Here is a 26,522-nt window from a genome sequence, read left to right on the forward strand (position 1 = left end):
TCTCCTCTAAGCTCTCGCTCAAAGCGCAGCAGTTAAGGGCAAAGGATGTTTTTGTGAACCACTGTGAGCCAAATGTTCCAAAGTACGTTCGTTACTCCGAGATTCGATTACAGCGCCCTCTCCTGGAGAAGTGCAACACTGCAGTCAACGCAGCTGTTTGGTGACAGATTGTCAATATCACTTCTCACTGTGCATAAATATGATCTCATCATCAGTAACTCCAGATATTTTGAAAAACCAGGTGGTGATTGTGTGAGTCCTGTTTTTAAATGAGAGTACAGAAAAACCTGTATGTATGCAAAATTTCACACTTGATTCATATTTTGAACGTTTTTCTTTCATTTATTTGTTTAATCTACTGCACTTTGAAGAGGAAATGGATTCTGTTCTGTTCTTCACTCATCACCTACCTGACAGCTGACACCTCACACCTGTTTCTACCTGCAGGTCCATCAGGAGGAACCACAGAGGATGGAGTTCTGGTAGTTGTTGCTGTGCTTTTTGGTGCTGCTGCTGGTTTCTTGGTCAACAGAAAAAAATAAATGTTCCTGCTGTCAAACAATCATCCTGCTGGTAAAGAGAATGAACATCATCAGTGTTCAGAGCAGAGCTGTGAGCTGGATGTGGAAAAATGTTTATATACAGCCCTCTCTTTGGTTAATGTTACTGTTTTTGTCAGCAGGCAGGCACAAAGTTTTAAATAAATGCAGCTTATCAACTTTCACTTTATGTAACCATTATTATCAAATAAATCAAAGCAGCCTATCAAATCCTACAGCTTACAGAGCATTCTGGGAGTGATGAGGGCAAAGATTCATGTATATATTTCTCTCCCTCTGATCATTTGCATCACATTTAATGAAATTTAATGAAATGTAACAGGCTCAGTTACACTGTAACTGTTACAGTGTAACAGTTACAGTGTAACAGTTACAGTGTAACAGTTACAGTGTAACTGTTACACTGTAACTGTTATACTTTAACTGTTATACTGTAACTGTTACACTGTAACTGGCTGGTCCAAATAAACCTCTTTGACTCTGCGTTTTGTGTTAATGTTAGACGAAGGCTCTTTCAGATGTGCTCCTTTATTATCTGGATAAGAACAGGATATTTACTGGTCAGGCAGCTCAACCACAGCACGCTACAAAGAACAGTACATTATAGCAGCAGTTTGGTAGCTAGCCTAACCAGTGCACAGGCTATTATATGATTGTTACAGCACTCCACAACAGCAATAATCCACTTAAAGTCTTCCTGTTAGCAGTTACATCATCTATAGTGGTCATACGCTTCATATAATGGCTAGACAGATGTCAGTACTTAATAATCATGTACACTGCTGTGCTCTACAGCCCACCTCAGGCTCCTCTCTCATGATGTGGCCACATTTTTTAATGATGTGCAGATTGATACTGAAATATCAATACTTCTGATACCTTTATGCTTTAAAATTGATTCTCAAATCCAAGTATCAATACTTCCAATACTTCAGTCATTTGTGATAATGTATCTTAACAAGAACATGTTAGAAAGTAACTAAATTGAGATCTTGCCTAAATGATGGGAACTACGTTTTCTTCCACCTGTAAAGTGTGGAATGTGTGAGGATGTAATGCCTAAGCACTCACTCAAACACAGACACAACAGCAAAATGTAAAGGAAGTCACACGTGGAGCTATTTCAGCTCCACCAAAAGCCAAGAGGTGATTTGTGACGTTTGTAGGAAATGAGTAATAAATGAAGCTGATAGCTCAGTGTGCGTCTGAGTTTACAATAAATAAATCAGATTTATGTCTTCTGTTCGTTATGAAGCCAAGATTTGATTTACACCACTGTTTTAGATTTACCAGACACATTAGGTGTTTTCGCACAAAGTATCGGTATTGGATCGTATCGCCGATACCAGCTAGAATTGTACTCAGTACTGGATCGGAAAGGAAATCTGTGGTATCGAACATCGCTACCACATATCAACACTGTCAGTGGTATTTAGTGCCGCTAAAAGTGGATGTGCACTATATGCAGTGCATAGGAGTGCCTCACAAGAGGGGGGGCGCCAAAACAATGCGTTGAAATTATTTCTCTAGTCAGCATTTTCTGTACTTAACAGCTGTGCATATGATATCAATAACAGAGGCACAGCGCTGATTAGGCGCCCCTGTGCTCCTTCACCTCCCCTCCTCCTAGGGACCTTTGCTGTTCTTTGTTCCACAAAGCCAGCTGAGGAAAAGACAGAGTGGGGGCTGGATGGCACAGTCCACCTGTGACCCCCTGCAGGAAGGACTGATCCAGGATGACAGCAGAGCTCACTGATGTCTGCTCGGTGTCTGCAGACCTGCAGGAGGAGCTTCACTGGTTCACAGCTGTCCTTGCTGAGGGGCTGCAGAACTGACAGCAGCATTCCTGAGCAGGTGAGCAGGAACACTGAAACATGCTGTGGAACATCTAGTTGGCACTGTTAGTACTGTTAGAGTGATATGATCCAGGAAGTTGGGATGCGACACAGAGAACAGAGTACGGTGCCACTCAGCCTGAGGCGTGGCCACTTCTTGGAGGTGTGGAGGCCCGTTTGTCCTGCTGCAGCATGGTCATGTGAGTCCATATTTTCCAGATTCTGCCATCTTGATGTGGCAGCTACTCCCTTTTTTGGAGAGCAGGTGCTGGGTGCATCTCAGTGGTAGCCAACTGGGCATTGTCTCTATAGTCGATGTAGCATCTTGTGGTCCAATTACAGCACAGTTATGCTGTCCCTCTGCATCTTTGCAGGTTCTTCTTGGTGCCAGTCTCTCATTTTGCAGACTAACAGCCCCTCTGCATCTCAGGCTTGGCTTTCACATCTGGTACGGTCTTGGTCTTGGACCTGGTTGGCAGGTAAACATGTACATTTGTGCACAGCTCGTGTACTTAAGCTGTGATGGGTGGGTACTGGGCTGCAGCCTCTCCTCTCAGAGTGTCTCAAAGAGTTACCCATGCATATGGAATATGTAATGAAGTGGAGACATAAAGAACATATGCTTATATTGCACTTTAATTTTTTAAATGAGAGACTCTTTTGTTTTAAACCCACTCAGAGACACACTCCCATTAAACTCTCAGGAACTTCCCACCAGCCCAGCTGTTATGGATAATCTGAAGGCTGTGGCTGTGGCAGCTGGAGTGCCTTACAGAAGAATCTGCATGTTCTGGAGACACAAGATGGCGGCTAAACTCAGCAGTTTCACTTTGACCTGCAGACAGGATGGAGGAGTGTTTGAGGAGTGCAGCTATGACTCCAGTGTGAGAGGCTGTGAGGTGTTCATGCTCAGTCTGCTCTCAGGTATTTCCTGAGTCTCCTTTGAGGAAACAGGATGCAGAGGAAGCTCGTGGGTAAACATGGATCCTTTACATCCAAATGATTTCATCCACATCAGCTCAGTTTGACTTAGAAAGGCCTGAATCACCACAGCAGACACCTCCAGCCACTTTACACTGGAAGACAGTGGTTCCCAAAGTGTGGGCCGCGGCCCCGTGGTGGGCTGTGAAGGTACTGCAGGAGGGCTGCAGTAATAACAGAAATTCAGTTTGAAATTACTCAGAAGTTTGCATAGTTACATTTTTATATGAATGTATTAATTTATATAAAAAGTGAATTAACACTGGTAACAGGAGGTGGTTGGTTTGTGATATTACTCATTACTCTGACATAAATTAATGCATCATACATTAACATTAGTACTTTACATATGACTGGGTAGTACTAGCTGTGCTGTTTATGGATTTAATCAAAGTTTCATGGAAATACAGACGGGCTTCTAGCCAATTAACTTTCACAGGTTAGAGCTATCAGATGAGCAGAAGGGGAGGTTGTGGGGATATTTTTACTACTTCCATTTATCATCTCTGCTTCCCATACTGCCATCAGAGGCCCTTTAAATATTTTGTACTGTATGCTGGGTGGGTCTTTCCCACTGGTAGCAGCCTTATACATTGCGTCATATACTGGACGAGACTTTCCCCGCCAACAGCAGGAGGACATCCATCATTCCATACCAGGTACTGTGAGGACCACTCTTCCACTGCCAGGGGACTCATTTATTATCTCAATATTTTACTCTACTTTCCCCATGGCTAATTACTGGCCCTGTTCCTAGGGGCCTCTGATGAGTCAGTGTTACTTTCATCTATTATCATTACATATATGGGAACATATCTACTCTTATTGTTCACCTATGTTATTTGTATTGTCACTATTTTTATGTTAATTACTTATACTGAGACTATTTTATATTCTGTATGGCCTTCATACTGGTGCATGGAGTCATTATTCTCATGTGTTAGATACCATGCGTGGCTTGCGCAAAGTAAGAGAAAGCACACACACACACACACACACACACACACACACACACACACACACACACACACACACACACACACACACACACACACACACACACACACCAATGTATGGAGTGTTTTATGTTCTCGGGGTCACTGGGGTGAGGGTGAGACCTGTTAGATCTTGGGTGTGTGTGTTTGAGGCTTTTGGAGAGTTGCCAGAGTGAGCGCTGCTCCTCATGACACCTGTAACACTATGTTATACTTCAGCAGTGTTTTATGACAGGTACATTCCATAGGCCCCCACCCTCTCCTGGCCAGGAGGGGTGAGATAAGACTTGGCTGAGTGGAGTGGTACTAACGATGTTATCCCAGCAGATGTTTGAGTAGAAATGTTCATCATTTGTGACACCTGTCTGAACTGTCATAATCCAAAAGGTACCAAAGGTTTAACCAAAAGACAATTATTGGGGCTCAAGTTTCATGGGCTGAGACTTTATGTAAATTAGGAGGGGTCAAAGGCAAGTGGGCAGTTATCATGTTTCGGATATAAAATGTTTTCCACTCTTTGTCTCAGCTCACCTCTCTCTGTGTGCTCTTCTCTTTCCTGTTTCTGCATCTTTCTCTGTCTCTCTTTCTGTTTCCTTCTTCTCTTCTTCTTCTCTCCTCTGTGTCTGTATCTTAGGCTTAACTATGTTACTGTCTGTGTTTTGGTTTTTGTCTGTGTTCTGTGTAACTAATATGTCTAATAAACAGCCTGCACAGGTACCTGCTCGTCCCACTGAGTTTTTGGATATTTTGGGTTTAATTGGGTTTGAATCTTCGGCCAAAAGAATCATGAAGACCCTAAGAAAATGTCACCGACATTTTTGGCATGAGACGAACAGGATTTGAGGTAAGAGATGTCAGTACCAAAGGCCTCAGGGACACTGCCTGCGTTTCAGAGAGCACCAAAGCCGCGGCCAAAATGAATTAAGCAGTTATTCTGCATAAATTTGGTGCTGTGTGAGTGCAGCAGAGGCTCTGCCCAGGCCTGAGGGAAAGAAAAACTTATTAAATTAAAGCTGTCATCTTACCCTCAAATAAAGAACTTGTGGGAAATAAAGGGTTAGGGTAACGTGTAGGAGGCCCCGTGGTAGACCCAGGACATGCTGGGATGATTATATCTCTCGGCTGGCCTGGGAATGCCACGGGGTCCCTCCCGATGAGCTGGAGGAGGTGGCTGGGGAGAGGGAAGCCTGGGCTTCTCTGCTTAGGCTCCTGCCCCCGCGACCCGGCCCCGGATAACCGGAAGAGAATGGATGGATGGATAACATATAGGTAAAAAATTAATGTTTGTTCACATGCAAGACTTTAATAAGGGGACATAACTGCTTGGTGTCTGTTTCTTTGTTGGCTTAAAATGTGAAGCAGGAACTCAGCAAACAAGCAAAGGGTGTTGGAGGATCAAAAGGCTGGATTGAAACCTGAGGTTGTAAAAAGCAGATAACACCCTGACAGTAAACGCAAGGTCGAAACACATCAAAACGATTCTCTTGAAGGGAAAATAAACGCAATGGAGGTTAATTGAGTGCCTCCTGCACTTTCATTAAACAAACACGTGATTTCAATTTTATGATCACTACAAGAGACAGTGAGGGAGGTGGGAGTGATGGGTATGCAGAACAGCAAACAGACATGAAGCAAAAAGAAACAGTCATCACTGAGTGTAGTGTGAGGTGCAGTGAGGCAGAGCAATCTGAGTGGAGAAACCTGAGAATACAGGCAGCAGGACAGGACAGATAATAAAAAGTGCTGTGAAAAGTAAAAGCAGGACAAGGAGGGGGAGAGAGAGAAAAGGGTGAGACTACCAGGAGGGGAGAGGTATGAGGGGGCAGCTCCTGAAGTTTTTCTTCTCGTTCATGATCATTCTCCTCTGTCTGGGGAGTCTGATGACCATGTTCATCTGGGACACGTCGGACTACAAGTGAGTGCATAACTAACTTTGTTCCTATGGAGCAAAAACTAAGGCTCCAAGAAATATGATGATCAGCATGTATGAGTAGCAGGACCACCCTGTGAAATGAAGTACAGATTTATGAATGTGAAGCTCAAGCATCACAAGTTAAACATTTGTTCATTATTTCTGTTATGATGTTTTTGAAGAAGTGTACTGTTGGGTAGTTCAGTTTACAGCAGTGAGTCATAAAATCAAACTTTTCACACACACTGAAAAACAACCGTGTGTCCAAACTTCTAATAATTATTCAGCAGCATTTCATTTTTTCTTAACGTTTAGACACTTTCAGTAAAAATAACTGCCCACATTCTTCAAGTATACTGTACAATACTGTACAATACTGTACAATACTCATTCAAATGTGTTTTGTCTCTACAACAAGGCCAGGCTGCTCGTACCTGAAGCTTTAAAAAGCCCTGATGTTGTGCTAGATACAAAGTAGTAATAAGCACAGCTTTGTTATTTTCCCCAAATATTAAATAAATACTGAAGTAGTTTAGTGTAATAAGCTTAGTGCACACTGTTATCACTTTCCACTCTGTTCAAGGTTCTGCTTTAAAAGTGATCATTAAACATTAACAAACTGCACCATGACCACCATGAAATCTCCAAGCACTTGATGCATTTATGGTTCTGTTTAGAGAAACTCACACTGTTAAAAGTTATGTCTTAAATGGCTTTAGATTTCCCTTTTCTCTGTCTCTGTGCTTCAGTAATGTAATATACATATATATGCAGCTTTATTCCATAGTTTTGGAAACAGACCGGAAAGTGGGAGGAGAAATGGGGCAGACACGCTGTAAATGTATATATAATTACATATACATTACATATATATATATATATTTACTCAACGTGTAAAATTATATCTTAGCAAGTGTACATGTTTTCACAGCAGCTCTGAAAATTCAACATAGATTAAACACACTGAGAACCAAGAGAAATGAAAATGATAATGTCATGGTTGGTTCCTGCAATTTATTTATTTTTATTGAAGGAGTTTCGTTTCGTTTAAAACTTCACCATTTCTGAACCTATCACAGCTGACATAGGGTGAGAAACGCGGTACACCCTCTATAGGACGCCAGCCTATTGCAGGGCTAACACAGAAAGACAACCATTCACACTCACAGGCAAGTGAGTGACCAATTAACCTAACCCCAGTAAGTGCATGTCTTTGGACTGTGGGAGGAAACCCACGCAGACACGGGGAAAACACGCAAACTCCACAGAGAGGGAGAAAGAGAGAGACCGGGGCCAAGATGGAATCGAACCCAGACCTAGATGTCAATCTAGCTGTGAGGCTGTAGTGCTAACCACCACGCTACCTTGCTGCACAACATCTAGTACACAATTTTAAAATTGTACAATTAAAAAAAAAACAACCAAACTTTTCATTAAATTCATGTTGGCAGACTGATAACTCTTTTTTTCCCATCCTTTATTTTTCCAAAGTGAAAACCAATATGAAAACCAACAAGTAAAAATAAAATTTATAATAAATAAATAGAATAAAATAAACATTACACATAAATTTAGGAGGGCTATATTTTGACATATAAATAAATTCAAATTTCAATAAAAAATTTGTACAGAGAGTCAAATAAATTCTGGATAATTTGCCAGAATGTTTTTTTCCCCCATTTAGCCCAGAGATTTTTAAATTTTACAAGCTGCAATCTACCTGAAAAAGCATTCTTTAAAATACTGAATAAACATTTAGATTCTGAGTCCATGTCCACTGAGTACAAAAATCCAAATAAAAACTCACTCCACTTCAAAGGTAGATTTTTTAAACTTGGATCTTTAATTAAAATCATTCTGCTATAAAAAATGTCACTGACAATGAACCGTTTTGTTTCGGTTGTATTTATTCAGGAAAAATCAAATAATTTCTTTGCTGTACCTTTTCTGGTGTTTTTTGCTTTTATTTGCTCTTCTGGAGTTTGATGACAGAAATAAAAATAGACAGAGCTCACTCACATGGTAGCACTGCTAAGTCATAGAATATATTAAAATCTAAAGTCATTCTTCAGTCAATAATATTTTATAACTATATAGTATATAGTAACTTATATTATGACCTCTGACTATTCTCAATATTACCAACTACATTGTTTGTTTCTTTATGTTAGCACTGACCACAGACAAACAATACAAAACTAGCATTAGCTCGCTAGCTTGGTAGCTAACAGTGCAAAGAAACAGCTCAGTACGATCTAAAAAAAAAAAAAAAAAAGTTCAGAGTTTTCCTGTCATTAGTATTTCTGTCTGCTGTCAACTCATTTTTGAAATCCTCAACCTTTAGATGTCTTGTAAACAGCCCCAGCTTACCATGAAACATTTTCTCTTGCATCTCCTCTGCTCCTTTGCTTCTCATTGTGCCGGGCACCAACATGACAAACAAGAAGCAACCTGATTGGCTCTCTTGTGAACATTTCAAATTCCTACTGGTTCACAGATAGAACCTTATAGCACCACGTTAAAGCTTGATTTTGCAGATATAACCTTATTATTTTGTGAATAAAATGCCCAAAATTATATATAATTGAAAAAAATCTCTTACATATTGTTGAGAAGTGGTCAGAGAATAAGAATATGACAATAACTCAATTTCGTCAAAAATGTCAGATAGAACCTTATAATTCTAAGGGGACGATATAGACAGGAGTCCAATTTGTTATTATTATTTTTTTAATTTTTCTTTATTTAATTTGGAATACTCATTTAATACCCTCATTTAATCTCACTCAATCAGTTAAAGGCTCGACTCACAAACATGGACATACTCTGGACCTTGTGTTGTCTAGTGGCCTGTCTCTTTATAACATAGAAATCTGTGAACCAAATCTTTCTGATCACATGCCTATAATATCTGAGTGTTCACTTTCAAGTCAACCTGTGAAACTTGACTTGCCCTTACATCAATCTTGCATGGTCACCCCACACTGCATGAAAAGTGGGTTTTTCGACAGTTTCTTGTATGTAATATTGCTGCGTGCCTTGAGCTTTAGGGCTCTCAGCAGGAGGCTTTGGCCAGAACAATAAACTGTAGGGAAAATGCCGTGGACTCTCTGTTGCTACTTTCCCACCGCCGAGGTTCCGGAGCAAGTTCCTGTGCCGATCCCAATGAACCGGCGAAACGCTTAAGAACGGGCCCGCGTTCCCACCGCGTTTCTGTGAACTGCTCCTTTACGTATGAGCGTGGGCGGGTCCTCGTCTGGACACGAAGCCGAAGCGCACAAACGTGGGAGAACACGCTCCCCTTTCTGTGCTGCAAATACGTTTTAGGGTCCAAACCAAACTACTGCAGCATCTGTGTGCAGCACAGAGGGAAACACAGACATTAGAGCAAGACGACAAGTACGCACTTTGTGTCCTTTTATCTGTGATATGAACTGATACAAAGCAGCAAGTTCAGCCTTAGAGCCCAACCTAATTCACAGCCGTGAAAATCGCTTCACTTTTCTCATGTAACACACATGTAATATGGTAGAAAACTTGATGTTGAGACGGCAGAGTCACGCCCTTCTGCCGCTTTTGGCACGTGTTCCTGGTTCCAGACCAGCTAGTTTGCGGGGCCGGAATTGAACACCGAGTGTTTCGGCGGTGGAAAACGTGCCTAACGGTTCAATTCACGGCTCCGGCTCCCGAACCCTGTTGGTGGGAAAGAGGCTTGTGTCAGTGCTCCCTCAGCTCCCCCCTCTCCTCAGGTCTAGGGCAGGCTCTCATATGTAAAGGAGGTTTCTGTGAGTCATACAAATGCAAATCAAGTACTCGCCAGAGGTCTACCCCTCCCAACAGTTGTAACCAACATATTTATATTTTGAGATATATATAATCAAATTTACATTATCATCTTTTAAGCCTTTTTCCATTACAATGTGACTACACATAAATTATACAGCGAAACATTCAAACAAGACTAAACTCAGAAGAAGTCATTCTATTTTATAAATTTGAATTATCTAGTTGGAAATATACTTTTGGATGTTTTCAGCTTTTGTCCCTTTTTTCAATAAGGCTGTGAGCTTCTGTCTGTGAGCTTCTGTCTGTGAGCTTCTGTCTGTGAGCCTTTGTCATGGAGTTTTTTGTGAACCCTGAACTTTAGTGGACTGAGGGAGATAAACAAAGGCTATAACTTGATGTTGGTGACACTACAAGCATTATTTTCATTGAAAAGCAAACTCAGTTTTGAGTCTAATTCACTGTAACTAAAAGTCTGTCACACCATCATCCTCTTCTGTGCAGTGGCTTCCCAGCTAGCATTGAACATTCAGACAACATCCCATGAAAGCTGCTATAAACGTTCAGTGAATGTTCACATGCATTAATGACATTAAAGACTACCAAGGCAGATGGAATACGAAAACATATAAAGTTTTATTTTGCTATACATGGATGTACATAAGAGATATCAGCAAAACCTTCATGAGAAAAATGTAAATGTAAAAAAAAAAAAAAAAAGAAAATCCAGCCTTTTCATCACATCAGGGTCAGCATGTGTTGAATTACCAATAATAAAATTTGTGCGTTTGTTTGATGAAGAATGCAGGAGGTGCTCAGTTAATCTCAAGTTCTGTTTATTATTCATGTAAAGAAGAAGTCAAATACAGAGCTCCAGACCAGACTACGTGTCCCTGACCGCTAATACAATCTCCACATCAGTTCATGAAGGCTGGTGGCCTCTCTGCCCCTGGGTCCAGCTTTTATTACTGTTACACAAAGTCATAAAAAGGGTGAGAGTGTATTTGCTTCTGTTGTAAGACTGTCAGGGGTTATCTCCATTTCTGTTCATATTCCAGCCTCGTGATCACCTGCCACCCCCCACCCCCACACACACAGCAGACAACACACACCTCTACACTTTATGTCCTGTTATTAAAACCTTGCATGTGAGCAAACAATCATCTATTTACATATAACTATAAATAAGAAAACATACAACTTTTACATCACCTTCTGTTCAGTTTCACTTCCTTTTTAGGAAATGGGCTCAGTTTACTCTCATAGGAACACTTCAAACCGTCGCCACGTTCTACTCCACTAATGTAAGCACGCCATGTACACTGTAAAACCTAACAGTATGTTTTAATAAAAGAATTAAATTCATTAACTTAATCTGCAAAAAAGTTGGAGCCACTTATTCCCATCAATCATGTAAATCATCATCATGTAATGCAGCTGTGAGTGTGCAGCATTGAATGCGGTTAAGTTGTTGGTTTAAGTTGTTGGTTTAAGTTGTGTGTCATATTTTGTTGATACAGCTTAAAAGGTTTCAGGCAATCAGTTTCCTCAAATGACCAGAGTAACCTCTGCAAAGTTTAAAGTTGTCACAGCTACAATGAAATAATTTGTCTTTGTGGAATAAAACAGTAAATCCATCTTCAGTGGTAATATATGTGTCATGGTCCTGTGCCGGTGGCCCAGTGTTTTGTGCTCTTTTTGTTTTGTTTAAATCATTTCCTGTTTTATTTTGGTAATGTCTTGTTTCTTGTCTAGTGTGTTTAGGTTTGCTTCCCCTTGTCCATCAGTGTATTATGTTCAGCTGGTCTCCTCACTGCTTTCCACTTCAGTCTTTATTTAGTTCAAATATTAACACATTTATTCATTTCAGAAAAATGCTGCATATGAGTGAAGAATACTTGATAGTTTGAAGTTTGATAAACTAAATGGAATGAGTGCTATTAGCTTTATTCATCCAAGCTGCTTTAACACAAAAAATCTCAGTTACTTTTACTCATAATGGGTCTGAATGTCTTTGACTTGCTCGGTGTCTATAACACAAGTATTGTTCCCTTTATAAGAAACTGAGCGCACGTCTGCTGATGGTTCCATCAGGATACTATGCCATGCTGCAGATCTCAATCTCAAACTGGTTTCTTGAACATGTCAGTGAGCTCACTCAAATGGTCTCCACAGTCTCAACAGAGCACCTTTGGGATTCAATAAATGGTCATAAATTCACTGCATTCAGAAATGTAGACATTGTCATGATGACCTGATAAACCGAGAACCAGAATGGAGAAAGCAGGTGATTAAAGTTACTTTCAATGTGGAATGGTTCTTGCCAAATGGGGGGAGTCTGAATATTTCAGAAACTGCTGATCTACTGAGATTTTTCCCCACAACCATCTTTAGGCTTTACAGAGGATGATCCACAAAAAGAGAAAACATCCAGTGAGTGTTCTGTAGCAAAATGCCTGGTTGAGATTAGAGGAGAATATCCAGACTACTGTGAGGTGATCAAAGGCAGCGATAACTCAAATAATCATGTATTACTACCAAGCTATGCAGAAGTGCATCTTTGACCATACAGCATGCTAGCATACAGTCACCAGACCTCAATGCAACAGAGCACCTTTGGGATGTAGAAAAGGAGACTCAGTGTACAGCTGACAAATCTGAAGCAACTGTGTAATGGACCAAAATCTCTGCGGAAGCTTTTCGGCACTTCATTGAATTTGCACCATGAAGAATTATGGCAGTTCTGAAGCAGGATATACCTAATAAAGTTCCAGTTCAAGTCGGCACTTAGATATTTCTCTGCATCATTACTGAAACCCTGCAGATGCAGAAACAGGATGCAGTTAACAAAATGAGGAGCATAGAAGTGTTCACCATGCAGAGGTGTATTCTTGCCAAATAATGTATTATGCACTGTTCCCAGAGGTTTAATAATCTGAAGGTCCAGAAAATGTTCTTCTTGAACGGGAGTCCCACACTGTCATGTGTAAGTGAAGGTCATTGGTAACATGACAGTAAGTTCAAGGCATGTTAATCTAATGATGCAAGTCAACGTTATGAAAAAAAACTTGAATCATCAATACAAACTCTATATCAAATCATTGTGTTTGATAGACCCAGGATAACAGTTTATTTGAGTAATAAGTAAAACAGCTCCCTCTGTGATATGGTGTAGCTGTCAGGATGTGGCCGTGTGGCAGGCAGGGTTGGACCCAAATGCAGGACATGTGAGAAAACAGCTGAATTTAAAGGAGCTTTAATGCTGAATCTTAAAGTCCAAAAACAGAAAATCCACAATCCCAAATTCCAAGGCAGATAGAAGCTCAAAACACAAAACCTTGAAACAGAAAGGAGGAGACTCAAAACAAGGATGCACACAGCTTGCAGGAGCACTAATGATGATGCAACAAAGAACTGAAAAATAGACAATATATGCACAGGAGGTAACAAGAAGAGAGTGGAAGCATCTGGGGAGAACAGGTGGACAGCGTTACAATACGGACTAGAGGTGAGCCGATCCAATATTCAGTATGCGTATCGGTCCGATCCTGATCTAAATTACTAGATCGGATATAAAGAAAGAATAAAAAATGCAATCTGATCAATTAAATATTGTTTCACCTGCATTAGCTGCATTACATTTCTTCGTAATCCTCTTCTTCATCTTCTGGATGTAATGGCGGCTGAACCAAACCAGCTTAGAGCTGCATTACCACCACCTACTGGACTGGAGTGGATCAGGAGTTAGAAAAAAAAAACCCTCCGATTCTTAAAAGTTCCCCGTGGCTGCAACGGATTCCCTTTAAAACTGAGTGGATCATCGTGGACATGTTTTTCCACGCCTCCACCGCTCTCTGTTCTGTGTTTGTATGGGGCTATTATTGTAGCATAACTTTGTGTGTCCGTAAACGAATCCACATGTGTGTATCACAATCTGTATTTTGACCTGTGTGTCCATGTTCAGATCAGAGCAAATTTTTAAGACTTTTCAAGCATATATATATCTGCACTGCAGATTTATTTGCACATTTACAAATCTGATTACAGACATGGATCTGAACACAGACACAGATCGTGATGCACACACGAGGATTCGTTTACGGACACACAAAAGTTCTGCAACAATAATAGCCCCATATGTTTGCATTTGAACTGAGAATCCAAATGATAAGAAAACTAATAAACATAATAGAATGCCTTTATTGTCATTATACAGGATGTACAATGAGATTGGAGATGATCAATGAGATAATCAGAGAAATAAGGACACAATATACTGGCCTGATCACCTCCAACTGAATGCTACTTAAAATGGCAACTCTGTCTTCGGGGGAGCGGCGAGGTCACAAACAGACTGACAGGTCACATGCAGAGGGGCAGGCCAGGCCCAGGCAGAGAAATTTTCATTTTAGACCTCGTGACTCATTTTATTTCTCTGTTTCATAACCCAACTATGCAATCAGATAATTATTTTTTTATTTTTTTATTTGTCAAGCACTTTCAAGCACTATATCCAAAATACAAGCACTTTTCAAACTTTGAAAGGATAATATTAAAATTCATGTATTTCCAGCACCTGTATGAACCCCGACACTAAGAGTAACAAGACAAGTGGAAACAGCTGGGAAGTGAACCAAGTTACACTGACAAGACAAGGGGAAGCAAACTGAACACAACACACAGATACAAGACGACTCAAAATGAAACAGGAACAACAGGAAGCAGTGACCAGGCTAAACTCTAAGCTAAAACTGAGAATCTAAACAATAAGAAAAATAATTAACATAATCAGAGAAATAAATACACGAAACACGAGGCCACTGGCCCAGGATCATGACAACCCCTTCCCTGTCAAAATATTTTTGATACTTTAATCCCTGATTAGTGACTAAATATAGACCTGCAGTAGAAACGTATTTAGGAGAATGCTTGTGAATATAAAGCATTACAAGATTACGCTCACGCAGCCCCCAGTTTTTCAACATAAACACTGATAACACAACAGCAGCAGCAGTCAGCTGATTTATGTGCAGTCTGTCAGTGCAAAGGGGCGGAGCCGTTATAGAAACAGTGAGCTCAGGTGGAGCGAAAGGAAATGTGTTTCTAGCATCCAAATAAACACCATTAAACCTTTACTGGGAAACAGCTGGAGGTCCTTCATCAACCACCTGATCAGTAAGCGAAGAAAAGAGAACTTTGTAGCTGCTCCATCCACCCTGTTTGTTTCACACAGGGAAAAACTGCAGTACGGAAGTTAAAATATGCAGATGAACTGTTAATATGAAAAAAAGTATTTCTTATCCAGTTTCTCGAGTAATCAATAGAATAATGGATAGAATATTCGATTACTAAAATAATTGATAGTTGCAGCCCTAATGAAATTTGTATCATGCTATAAGCCAATGCATCACCTTCTCACATAGGAGCAACAGGATTCAGGTGATAGAGCAACTGTTGTGTGAGAGACTGATGACTTATGTAAAATGCATCCAGGCATTTAAAAACAACAGTTTTCAAAAAACATCAGATTTGTATCGTATCTGCAGATATCCAAATGTAAAATATCCATATCGGACATAAAGTGGTATCCTGCCATTCTTACCAATAACAGAAAGGAAGCAAAACTAAGACAGCACATACCAAACAGGAGACAGGCAAAATAAAACAGGAAGTGTGAAACCGAGGAAACAGAAACACAAACTTGACACCACGCACAGGGAAGCATGGGGAACACAGAAGGAATACAAGCATGGAGACACTCAGAGAGACATGAGGCTGCCAAGGAAAACTAAACACAGAAGAAGACAGAAATCCAAGATCCAAGATGGCGCCGGTGAGGTCAGCAGCCGTCGTACCTGCTCCTACGCTTTGTTTGTCTATATTAGGTTTAGCTTTAATTCTCGACTTTATAATTCCGCCTGCTCTGTGTCATATCATTTATGACAGACAGACTCTTTTTAATATCAGAATACAGCACTCTGGCTGTATTCTGACACCTTTTTCTCCCGACCCGGCTTGGCCCCAGGAGATCCTGCGTTTCCAGTGGGCCAGCTCAAACAAAGGAGGGCGCGGAGCACCCAGGTCACGGACAAGGCCCCGAGGGAAAAGAGCCGGCGTAAGAGAGAGGCTGAGGCGCAGAGCGCACCAAACGCCACTGCCGAGCATCCTGTTGGCTAATGTCCAGTCACTGGATAACAAGCTGGACGAACTCAGGGCCAGGATACAGTTTCAGAGGGACATAAGGGACTGCAACATCATCTGTCTCACGGAGACATGGCTGACCCCCCTCATACCGGACCACGCCGTACAGCCGTCGGAGTTCTTCAGTGTTCATCGCACGGACAGAACGAGTAAGTCTGGAAAATCAAGAGGAGGAGGTGTGTGCCTAATGATTAATAACAACTGGTGTGACAGTAGGAATGTTGTCCTTCTGAAACAATCATGTTCACCTAACCTGGAGCTCCTAACCCTGAAATGCCGCCCCCACTACCTGCCCCGCGAGTTCACTTCGGTCATCTTCAGCGCCGTCTATATTCCACCTCAGGCGGACACAAACACTGCACTATCCGAGCTACATGAGGCTATTTCCACCTATCAGGCTAACCAGCGTGATGCGGCTCTCATCGTAGCCGGGGACTTTAACAGTGCAAACTTGAAAAAGGTGATACCGGAGTTGATTCAACACATCGACTGCCCCACCAGAGGAGAGAGGACCCTAGACCACTGCTATTCTCCATTCAAAGATGGCTACAAAGCAAAGCCTCTTCCGCCTTTTGGGAAGTCTGACCACACCGCTGTCCTTCTCATGCCGAAATACAAACAACGGCTCAGGCAGGAACCCCCTGCTGTGAGAGAAGTGACACGGTGGTCTGATCAAACAGAGGCCGCTCTGCAGGGTGCGTTGGATTCAACTGACTGGGACATGTTTCGCAGCAGCGCGGGCGGAGACATCGAGGAGTTTACGGAAACTATTGTGGGATTTATTGGGAAAGTGGTTGATGACACTTCACTTAGGAGGACCATCAGGACTTTTCCCAACCAGAAGCCGTGGGTGGATAAATCTGTCCGCGACGCCCTGAGGTCCCGCACCGTTGCCTACAACTCCGGCCTCGCCTCTGGGAACATGGAGGACTACAAGGTTGCATCATACAACGTCCGCAGAGCGGTGAAAGAGGCCAAACATCGCTACGGCCGCAGACTGGAACAGCAACTACAACAGTCTGACTCCAGGGGACTGTGGCAGGGACTACGCACCATCACGGACTACAAAGCACCACACACACACCCGGTGAGTGCCGACGCTTCTCTGGCTGATGAACTCAACATCTTCTTTGCGCGTTTCGAGTCGGGAAGCCGACAGCCCGCTGCGCTCCCGGCCGGAGGGGCGGAGACACTCACTGTGACGGAGCGCGACGTGAGGAGGGCGTTTAGACGTGTAAACACCAGGAAAGCGGCTGGACCAGACGGTATTAGTGGACGTGTCCTTAAGACCTGCACTGACCAGCTGGCACCTGTGTTTACACTGATATTCAACCTCTCACTGAAACTGTGTGTGATTCCCACCTGCTTTAAAAAGTCCATCATAGTCCCTGTCCCAAAGAAACCACACCGCAGCAGCCCCAATGACTTCAGGCCCATAGCACTCACCTCTGTGGTGATGAAGTGTTTTGAGAGACTCATCAAGACATTCATCACCTCCTCACTGCCCACCACCCTCGACCCACTACAGTTTGCATACCGGCCAGACAGATCCACAGATGACGCCATATCCTTCCTCCTCCACAAGACCCTTTCACACATAGACACTGGTAAGGGGAACTATGTGAGAGTGCTGTTTGTAGATTACAGCTCAGCATTCAACACCATAGTTCCCTCCAGGCTGGTCTCTAAGCTGCTGGACCTGGGCCTGGGCCCATCACTGTGCAGGTGTGTCCACAGCTTCCTGACCAGCAGACCACAGGTGGTACGAGTGGGTCACCTCACCTCATCCTCCCTCACCCTCAACACCGGATCCCCCCCAGGGCTGTGTGCTCAGCCCTCTGCTGTACTCACTGTACACCCATGACTGCGAGGCCACGTCAGAGTCCAACGTCATCATCAAGTTTGCTGACGACACTGCTGTTGTGGGACTGATCTCCCACAATGAGGAGACAGCCTACAGGAGAGAGGTCTCCCGCCTGGAGAACTGGTGCCAGGAGAACCACCTCCTGCTCAACGTCAGCAAAACAAAGGAACTGATCGTGGACTTCAGCAGGAAGCAGCAGAGGGACTACCATCCACTTGTCATCAGTGGTGCTGAGGTGGAAAGAGTGGACACTTTCAAATACCTGGGAGTGACCATCTCACAGGACCTGTCCTGGACTCATCACATTAACATCACTGTGAAGAAGGCCAGACAGCGTCTCTACCTCCTCAGGCGGCTGAGAGACTTCAAGCTCCCACTCAAGGTGCTCAGGAACTTTTACACCTGCACCATCGAGAGCATCATGCGTGGGAGCATCACCACCTGGATGGGAAACTGCACCAAGCAGGACTTCATGGCCCTAAAAAGGGTGGTTCGTTCAGCTGAACGGACCATCAGAACCACCCTCCCCAACCTGCAGGACATTTACACCAAGCAGTGCAGGCTGAGGGCCATGAAGATCCTAAAACAGCCCAGCCACCCCGGACACTCTCTCTTCTCCCTGCTCCCATCAGGCCGGCGTTACCGCTGCCTGAGGACTAAGACTGAAAGGTTGAAGAAGAGTTTTTACCCACAAGCCATCCGTCTGCTCAACTCTGAGCCCTAACTGGACCATTATTGCACAATGTAAATATTATAATTTATAAAAGTGTGTATAGTGTATAGTATATAGAGTATAGTGTATAGTGTGAATTACTTTTTTTTATTTTTATTCTTCTTATTTATATGTGTGTGTATATATATGGTTGCAGGTACAAAATACATTTCACTGTGCAGTGTACTGTGTATAACTGTGCATGTGACGAATAAACACTATCTTATCTTATCTTATCTAAATAAATAAATAGAGAAATACAGAGGTGAGAAATGAGACCATAATAAAAACCTACAAAACAAACTGAACAAGGAAAAACTCCAAAATACAAAATATTGGGTCATACCCCACAATCATGGTAGTATAATTATAAAATAGCACAAATTGGAAAAACTCAAGGAAAATACAACAATGTTGAATTTTTAAGTACTGTACTACAAAACAGCACTTTAAGATCATAGTTGTGAACGTCCACCTATGAGGATGTCATTCAGTGGAAATTCATTATAATATTTTTATTGTATTGTTTGTCTTGTTTTCAGTCTAACCCTTTTGAATGTCATTAAACCTGCTGACAACAGTCTTCGGTCTCCAGAGTTGCGATATGAGAAAGTTAAATAGCCTTTGCATCAGACAGGCACAAGTACCGGCACAAACACTTACTGTCAAATAATGCATAAGTGAGCTAATGCTAACACAAAAACAATGTTACAAAATTGTTCCTTTGGTACGCACTGACAATGCAGTAATTTCTTCCAACCGTACATCATGAAGTGGGAGCTGACACCATCTGTAGCTTCACTGTTACTGCTGCTCAATAAAGTTTCAGTTCAAATAAAATAAAAGGTTGCCAAGTTGCAATACCTGAAAAGAGCACAAGAGGGCAAACTTTCCTCTTTTGGTCCTGCATGGGTGAAATTAGTTTCTGAAAGCATAACATTGTTAACAGCCGACAACAGTAATGAAATGCTGTTGTAATATTTAATCTCTTTTATCTGTATTTTTCCTGACCTTTTTTTTTTTTTCCAGTCATGTGAAAACTTACCATCCGGCCCCTGCAAGGAAACGTGCACCAAAGCCCTCTGAGCTTTGTAAAGGCTGCAAGTGAGAAAACATAATGTCATAGTTTTTCCCTGTGCAACCTCTTTGTTTATGCCATCATCAAAAAGTCATGTCAGCCATGCAGGTATGATGGTACTGATTGTCTGGATGTGTGTGTCACAGGGAAATCATTGACAAAATAAAACAACGTTACAATCAAACCTGGACGAAGCAGGAAGAGAATAACATGAAAATCAGGTAAGGACAAATTTTCAAAGCCTTTCATTTTTTTCCCCCAAGAAGAATACAAAATACAAGCAAAAAATAACAAAGATTTATGCAGATTTGCTGTAGCTCAGCTCTATCCACCTGTGAGGAAATGTTCATTGAACCTTGGCTGGTTTACATTTCTCACAGGAAATGAAACTGACATGTTTTAAAGAATAAATAAAAACTGTTGTGTAATTTGTTTGCTTTTATATGAACAAGTGGCTAATGCTCCATTTTAATAATGTATTTATTTATTTTTTGCATTTTTGTCATGTTTTTAATGGGCAAAGGCATAACAAGAAATTATGTGCCAATCCAGATGTCTTGTAATTTGAAAAAGCAATAAATCTAAATCTGTTGTCAGTTAATAACTGTGAATCATCTTGTTGGGTGAACAGGCAACCAGTGTCAAGTAGGGGTGTGCAATAATTTTTTATTTTTTTGTTAAATTTATTTATTTATTTTTTTTAGGGGTGTGCGATATTGACAAAAATATTTTCTATAATTTTGTTGCTAGCAATAATAAACATTTAAAAAAAATGTGTTTGTAAAAGACGTGGAAGCTAGTAAAATATAAGTTAAATCAGTGTTTTTGACACATTAACTTTAGCAGTTTTTCAAAAGCAATCACTCAATACAGAAGACCTGAGAGCGTAGGATACATTTTAGGGGTCTCCATGTTCCTTTTTGACCGCAAATTAAAACCCAATTAAAACCATAGTTACCAACAAATCACAGGGTTGAGCAGGTTCTGATGTAGGCTGTTTATTAGACATCTTAGTAGCACACAAATACTTAAAAAGACACAGACAGTAACATAGTGAAGACTGAGTTACACACAGAGTAACAGAAAGGAAGAAAGAACCTGTTGATCATGCCTTCCTCATCACTCCCTCCGACCGAGGAGAGCCCGTGCTGAGATTAAGTATGAGTCCAAATAAAATCAAACTGTCCAGATGATCCATGGCGATGAGCAAGCTCTGTTGCAAAAAGTTACTGGTACTTAGAAATATACAAACACAAAAAACAAAGGACAAAAAGCAAAAAGTAAAATCCAGCCCTCCCGGGAGGTTGTGCCTTAGTAGTTGCTGGAAAAATGAACAACACGGACAAAGACAGTCGCTACATCTTCTCTTCTCTCCTCTTCTAACCGTGGTATTTATACTCTTTCCCTTTCTTTGTCTAAGATTTGTGCTGAGTCTGCAGTTTGTTAGCATACATTAGAAACTGCCATTAATTCTACTGACGTTATCTGAAAAGGCACAAACATCCTGGAGCTTCTTCAATACATCAACAAGACAGTAAGAAAAATTCATCACAGTAATTGTCATAAACAACCTCCTTGTGTCCATCCTATGGTACTCCTGGAGAAGGATTTACAGCTGCCCACACTTGCACTGACCAGATATGAGGGAGAAAGTGAGGCCAAGTTTGCCCCCAGACTTGTTGCTTAGACAGATTTACACTTTCTTGATTTGCATTTCCAAAATCTTTGGCTGTGCTACATAAGAAAGGTAGCCTGTGGCTAGGTCCACTGGACAGATTTATCTTTACCACCAGAGTAAATCGAGAATTGGGCACCCAGTATGACTGGTGTCCTGAGCATGAACCCAAAAAGGGCAGTTTTATGAGCTGAGACCCCTAAGCATGAATTTGAATGAGCAACAGGTTCATCACGGGGCTAGAGCAGAAGATGAGTATGCTTTGAGGATGATCTGAGAAGGCCTGCTGGTGACAGCAGACTATTAGGGAGGGGTAGCAGAGCTTCTGAGGCCCTGAACACAAAAAAGAGCAACTCAAACAGGCCTCAAACCTTCCTACTACTTTTAGACACACAATATGCATTTATTACAGTGTAGAAAGCAGTTTAGTTGCAAATAAACAGAAGTAGGAATAATAACTTTAAATATCAACATTGGAATGATAAAAATATTTCCCAACAAGAGAAAAAAGAGAGAGAAAAAGAGGCTGTCCAGGTGGATTCCCCCTACAGATCACAGAAACTACACATGTGATCAGAAAAACACTTTTTGGCAGCTTCAGCGTATTATCCCAGGCTCCAAACTGGTGAGCTCTGACAACGTTGCTGGTTCATGATGCAGTGATTGTAACATACCTACTTTAACTTAATGGATGGATGAATGTTAATATCCTTTATCTTCCTCACTCATTTCCAGCTTTAGGTGTGTTGTTTAGGCAGCTATGCTAGTGCACAGTATGGGCACTCTCAATGGACACGCGCAGCAGCCTATACTAAAGTATAAAGTAGTGAACGCGTGGAGCCGAGGCATTTTTTTTCTTCCCAGTCATCGGCATACTTGATAACATCAGCTTGTACATCGTTAACACGTTACAATATTATCGTAGACGATATATATCGCGCAGCCCTTGTTTCAACAAAGTGTTTGTACATGTTTCCCCCAGAGCTGAACTGAGACTTAAGTGCAATGGGTCTGATGAAGCCATCATTACCCAGAGCAACACTCCGGTGGGATCGAAGCTTGTTTATGATGGTGAAAAGAAGAGGACTATTGAGGTGAAACAGGACCTGTTCAACATGTTTATTAAGGTAGACTATTTTTCATTCATGGAAACTAATACAGTATGTGCTGCTTCTCTGATTGTTCCTCAAATGTTTTATTTTATCACAGTGATTATTTCATGTTATTTCTCTTTGTCCTCAATAAGTCTGGTCATGTACGGTCTTGTATGGTTTACTGTATGAAGTAAAGTGGTTGAACTCAGTCAACAACCTCTGAAATCCATATTTCTAGAAAGAAACAGTTTGATTGTTTCTTTTCCATTTAAAAGTTTTTCCAAATATTAAGAAACACAGCCTCACTTTGCCTTATAAAGGGCACCACTGGTAAATATTTAATAAATACACCTCATTCATAACCAGTAACATAAACTACTGACCTCACCAAGATGTGAATCTGTGTGTCACATAAAACACATTTCTCTCATCTCCTGAATGATTAAAGAACATTATTTAACCAGAGAAGCAACAAATATTGATCTATGTAGTTTAAAAAGTAAATAGAAAACACTTGTGAAGAGGAAACATCTGAAAAAGTAAATCTCTCTTTCCTTCTTGAACAGTCGACAGTAGCAACAGTGTAAATTTGGTGTTTTTGTAATGGTTATGTGTTGCTGTCTATTCCAGAAACATCCTTTCTCAAATAAAATATGGGACACCTGTTCAGTTGTTGGGAATAGTGGGATCCTGTCTGACAGCGGCTGTGGAAAAATGATTGATTCGGCTGACTTTGTTGTCAGGTGAGAAAAGTGTCCAACGTAAACCAAAATCAGAGCGGAAATTCCACCTAACTGCTCTTTGTTTGGTTGTTCAGGTGCAACCTACCTCCATTGGACAATGGATATGAGAAAGATGTTGGCACCAAAACTAACCTTGTGACAGCAAATCCGAGCATCTTATTCCTGAAGTGAGCAAGAAAATGAATCCTTGTCAGTCTACATTGTGTATGTATTGTTGCTCAAATAAACTGTTTCTTTTGTGCAGGTATGGCTCGCTGATAGGACGTCGCCGTCCATTCATAGATAGTCTTCGCCAGTATGGCAGCTCTTTGCTGCTCCTTCCTGCCTTCGCCTTTAGTGGAAATACTGCAGTGTGTCAGCGAGCTGTTTATGCAATAGAGGACTTTGAAAGCCCTCTTCAGCCTGTTTTCTTCAACCCTCGGTACCTTCAGAATCTGTCCCAATTCTGGCGCTCTCAGGGCCTGAAGGAAGTACGGCTCAGCACCGGATTAATGGTGGCTAGCATGGCCCTGGAATTTTGTGAAAATGTGCACCTGTATGGATTCTGGCCCTTCAGTAATCACCCATATGGCCTCTACGCCCTGACTAACCACTACTATGATGACAAACCAGCTAAAAAAGGCATCCATTCAATGCCGGCTGAATTTGACCAGTTGTTGCAGCTGCACGCTCAAGGGGTAATAAGGCTTCACCTGGGAGACTGTAAAGCTGATGGAAAATAGTTCCCAGGGACAGACAACACCACCGAAGCAAAGTGTCACCTCTGTAGCCTTCAGATGAAACCAATCACTTAAATCAATTCATATGCTTTTGAATAAAATGACCTATCACTTTTGACTAGTGGAAAGATGGAAAATACCTACTAGCAGCCAAGACATTTTTAACTGAAAAACTGGATCTTCAACCCTGTTTATTACCTAGATGTTCCACCTGGAGTCTGGAAGTATTTCAGCATAAGTGGGATGCCTTTGTAAGGCCGTTGTATTCTAATGCCTTGTGAAAAATTGGTCTCAAATTGTTCTGAAGTACCTTCGTTACATGACAACGTTCATCATTGAAATATGGCCTGTTTAATTCATCAGTTAGGCAGAATCTTGAACAGGCTACATTCTTAAATGTTCTTGATTATGGTGACTTTATCTATATACATGCTGCCTCCTCGGCACGTCGTAGTTTAGGCTCAGTTTATCACAGTTCTTTATGTTTCATATCAAATTTCTTATGCAGTACAGATCACTATGTACTTTATAATTTGGTTTCTTGGCTTTGATTAAGTTTAAGGCGACAAGTGTGATGGTGTATATTTTATGTACAAAGCTATCTTAGATAAAGTTCCTTCTTACCTGTGTAAACTCTTAATACTTTCAAGTAGCTGCTGTGATTTGCTGGGCACCAGTTGGCTCCTCTTTAGGCTACCCAGGATTTTTTCTGAACTTGGTGGAGAAGTGTCTCTTATTTAGCACTTTGGTCATGGAATCACCTTCAGAGTACATTACAGCTGAATGAGACCTTAGAGCTCTCCTAAAGAGTGTAACTGCTCTTCATAATCTGATCCTAGTAATATTTTGACTGACATGTTTGTTTATGTGTTTTGTTGTTATGTTTGATTTTAACTTGTAAAACTTTAGCTGTGTCCAAATTCAGGGGCTGCATCCTTGGAAGGCTGCATTTGTAGGTCGATTACGTCACGGTGAGGTGACAAAGACTCCTCCAAATGTGGTCAATGAATTCATCCTTATTTTCCCAAATTTGAAGGATGGGTTCGGTGTATCCTTTGTCGTCTACCATATCCCATGATTCATTGCGCATCAAAACTCAGACTCAGCAATGGCAGAAGATAGCAGCCAAAAAGTTTGAAATATGACTGTTTCTGTGTCGCTATACCTGCAGGGAACACCCGACTGTCGGCACATCCTTTTCAAATCCCCGCTGGCTTTCACCACTGAGTGGAAGTTAAACACAGATCTAATTCACTCAGATGATCTCAATCAGCTGATGTTTGAATTTGGACAAAACGTTTATTGCTTTTTTGGCCAGGTCTCCCGTTATGTTAATCTCAAGGGATTTCCTTGTTAAACAAAGGTTAAATTTAAAAAAATGCATAATCAGAGTAGGTTTTTGGAAGTCTTGAAGCTGGATGAGGGCCAAGGGCAGGTGAACATGTTTTGGAAGGCTGCTGCCATCCAGGAGTGCCTCTGCTAATGGTTTGGGTGCATCAATGTTTATGTGATGTCATGTCAATGTAACATCTACATGATACTAAGACCCAAGGTTTCCCAGCAGAACATTGTATTTCACTCAACTCTTGGTGTACTAGTTGTAACATATTGTGAACATTTGTGAATTTGTTTTTTTCATGACCACTATGAAATGTGAGGGGAAAATGGAGTCAAAATGAATAAATATTGATCAAAAAGTTTGTGATGGTGTGTGTGGTTTCATTCACTTATGTAACCAGGTGGCAAAAGTTTACTCTAAAAATTTCATTTGCACGATTTTGTCAGATTTTGATCCTGGGGTTTGAATCAGCGTTCTGTTTTTTAGTCTCTCCTAGTTTTTCTTCAATAGTTTTTTTTTTTTAGGTTGTTCATGGTTTCATTTCTCACCTTTCTCACATTTCTTTCTTTCTTATTTTTCTGTGTCCCCTTATGTCTTGTCTGAGTACCTGTGTGTTTGTATCCTGCTGTGTACCTGCTTCCCCATGTTGTGTTAAAGGGCACATATCCTACTTTTAAATCCTTCCTTTCATATATAAATCATTCATTGTGGTCTGTATTGAGTAGAACTGCAACGCTTTGGTCTGAATTCCTCGTTATTGCAGCTCTACAGACCCCTCTTTTACACCTGTTCTGAGGATCAGATCGTTTTCATGCGGTCTCTTTAAATGTGAATGAAACATTTCATGCCCCGCCTCCTTCCAGGCAGCAGAGCGTTCCACTCCACCCCGTTCGGCCATTTTTGTAGTTTGATAGCAGCGATACGATTAGCTACCAGCAGAGAAACAAGCACTTCAAAGAGGCTCTGATGCCGGTAGTTTGAGGTAGTCCAAGCCCACTCTCATAAACAGGAGTGGGTTTGGACTCGTGCAC

At 41.4% G+C, this 26,522-nt stretch overlaps 1 protein-coding gene across 1 annotated transcript; it reads left to right on the forward strand.

The window, feature by feature from the left end:
* Positions 1 to 6,185: 6,185 nt before the first annotated feature.
* Positions 6,186 to 25,159, forward strand: LOC115776572 (alpha-2,8-sialyltransferase 8F-like). The gene is made up of 7 exons (XM_030724296.1): positions 6,186 to 6,286; positions 19,873 to 19,947; positions 20,068 to 20,142; positions 22,579 to 22,723; positions 23,321 to 23,433; positions 23,508 to 23,600; positions 23,678 to 25,159. The coding sequence occupies exons 1-7, from the start codon at positions 6,186 to 6,188 to the stop codon at positions 24,153 to 24,155; spliced, it is 1,080 nt and encodes a 359-aa protein (XP_030580156.1). The 3' UTR covers positions 24,156 to 25,159.
* Positions 25,160 to 26,522: the final 1,363 nt, after the last annotated feature.

Source organism: Archocentrus centrarchus, unplaced genomic scaffold (genome assembly GCF_007364275.1).
Source record: "Archocentrus centrarchus isolate MPI-CPG fArcCen1 unplaced genomic scaffold, fArcCen1 scaffold_33_ctg1, whole genome shotgun sequence".
NCBI lineage: Eukaryota > Metazoa > Chordata > Actinopteri > Cichliformes > Cichlidae > Archocentrus > Archocentrus centrarchus.

Excerpts from the sequence above, each read along its gene's own strand:
- LOC115776572 (XM_030724296.1), top strand. The coding sequence starts at position 6,186 with ATGAGGGGGCAGCTCCTGAAGTTTTTCTTCTCGTTCATGATCATTCTC. Across the intron at positions 20,143-22,578 it reads GAGAATAACATGAAAATCAG|AGCTGAACTGAGACTTAAGT; the intron begins GTAAGGACAAAT and ends TGTTTCCCCCAG. Across the intron at positions 23,601-23,677 it reads CCGAGCATCTTATTCCTGAA|GTATGGCTCGCTGATAGGAC; the intron begins GTGAGCAAGAAA and ends TCTTTTGTGCAG.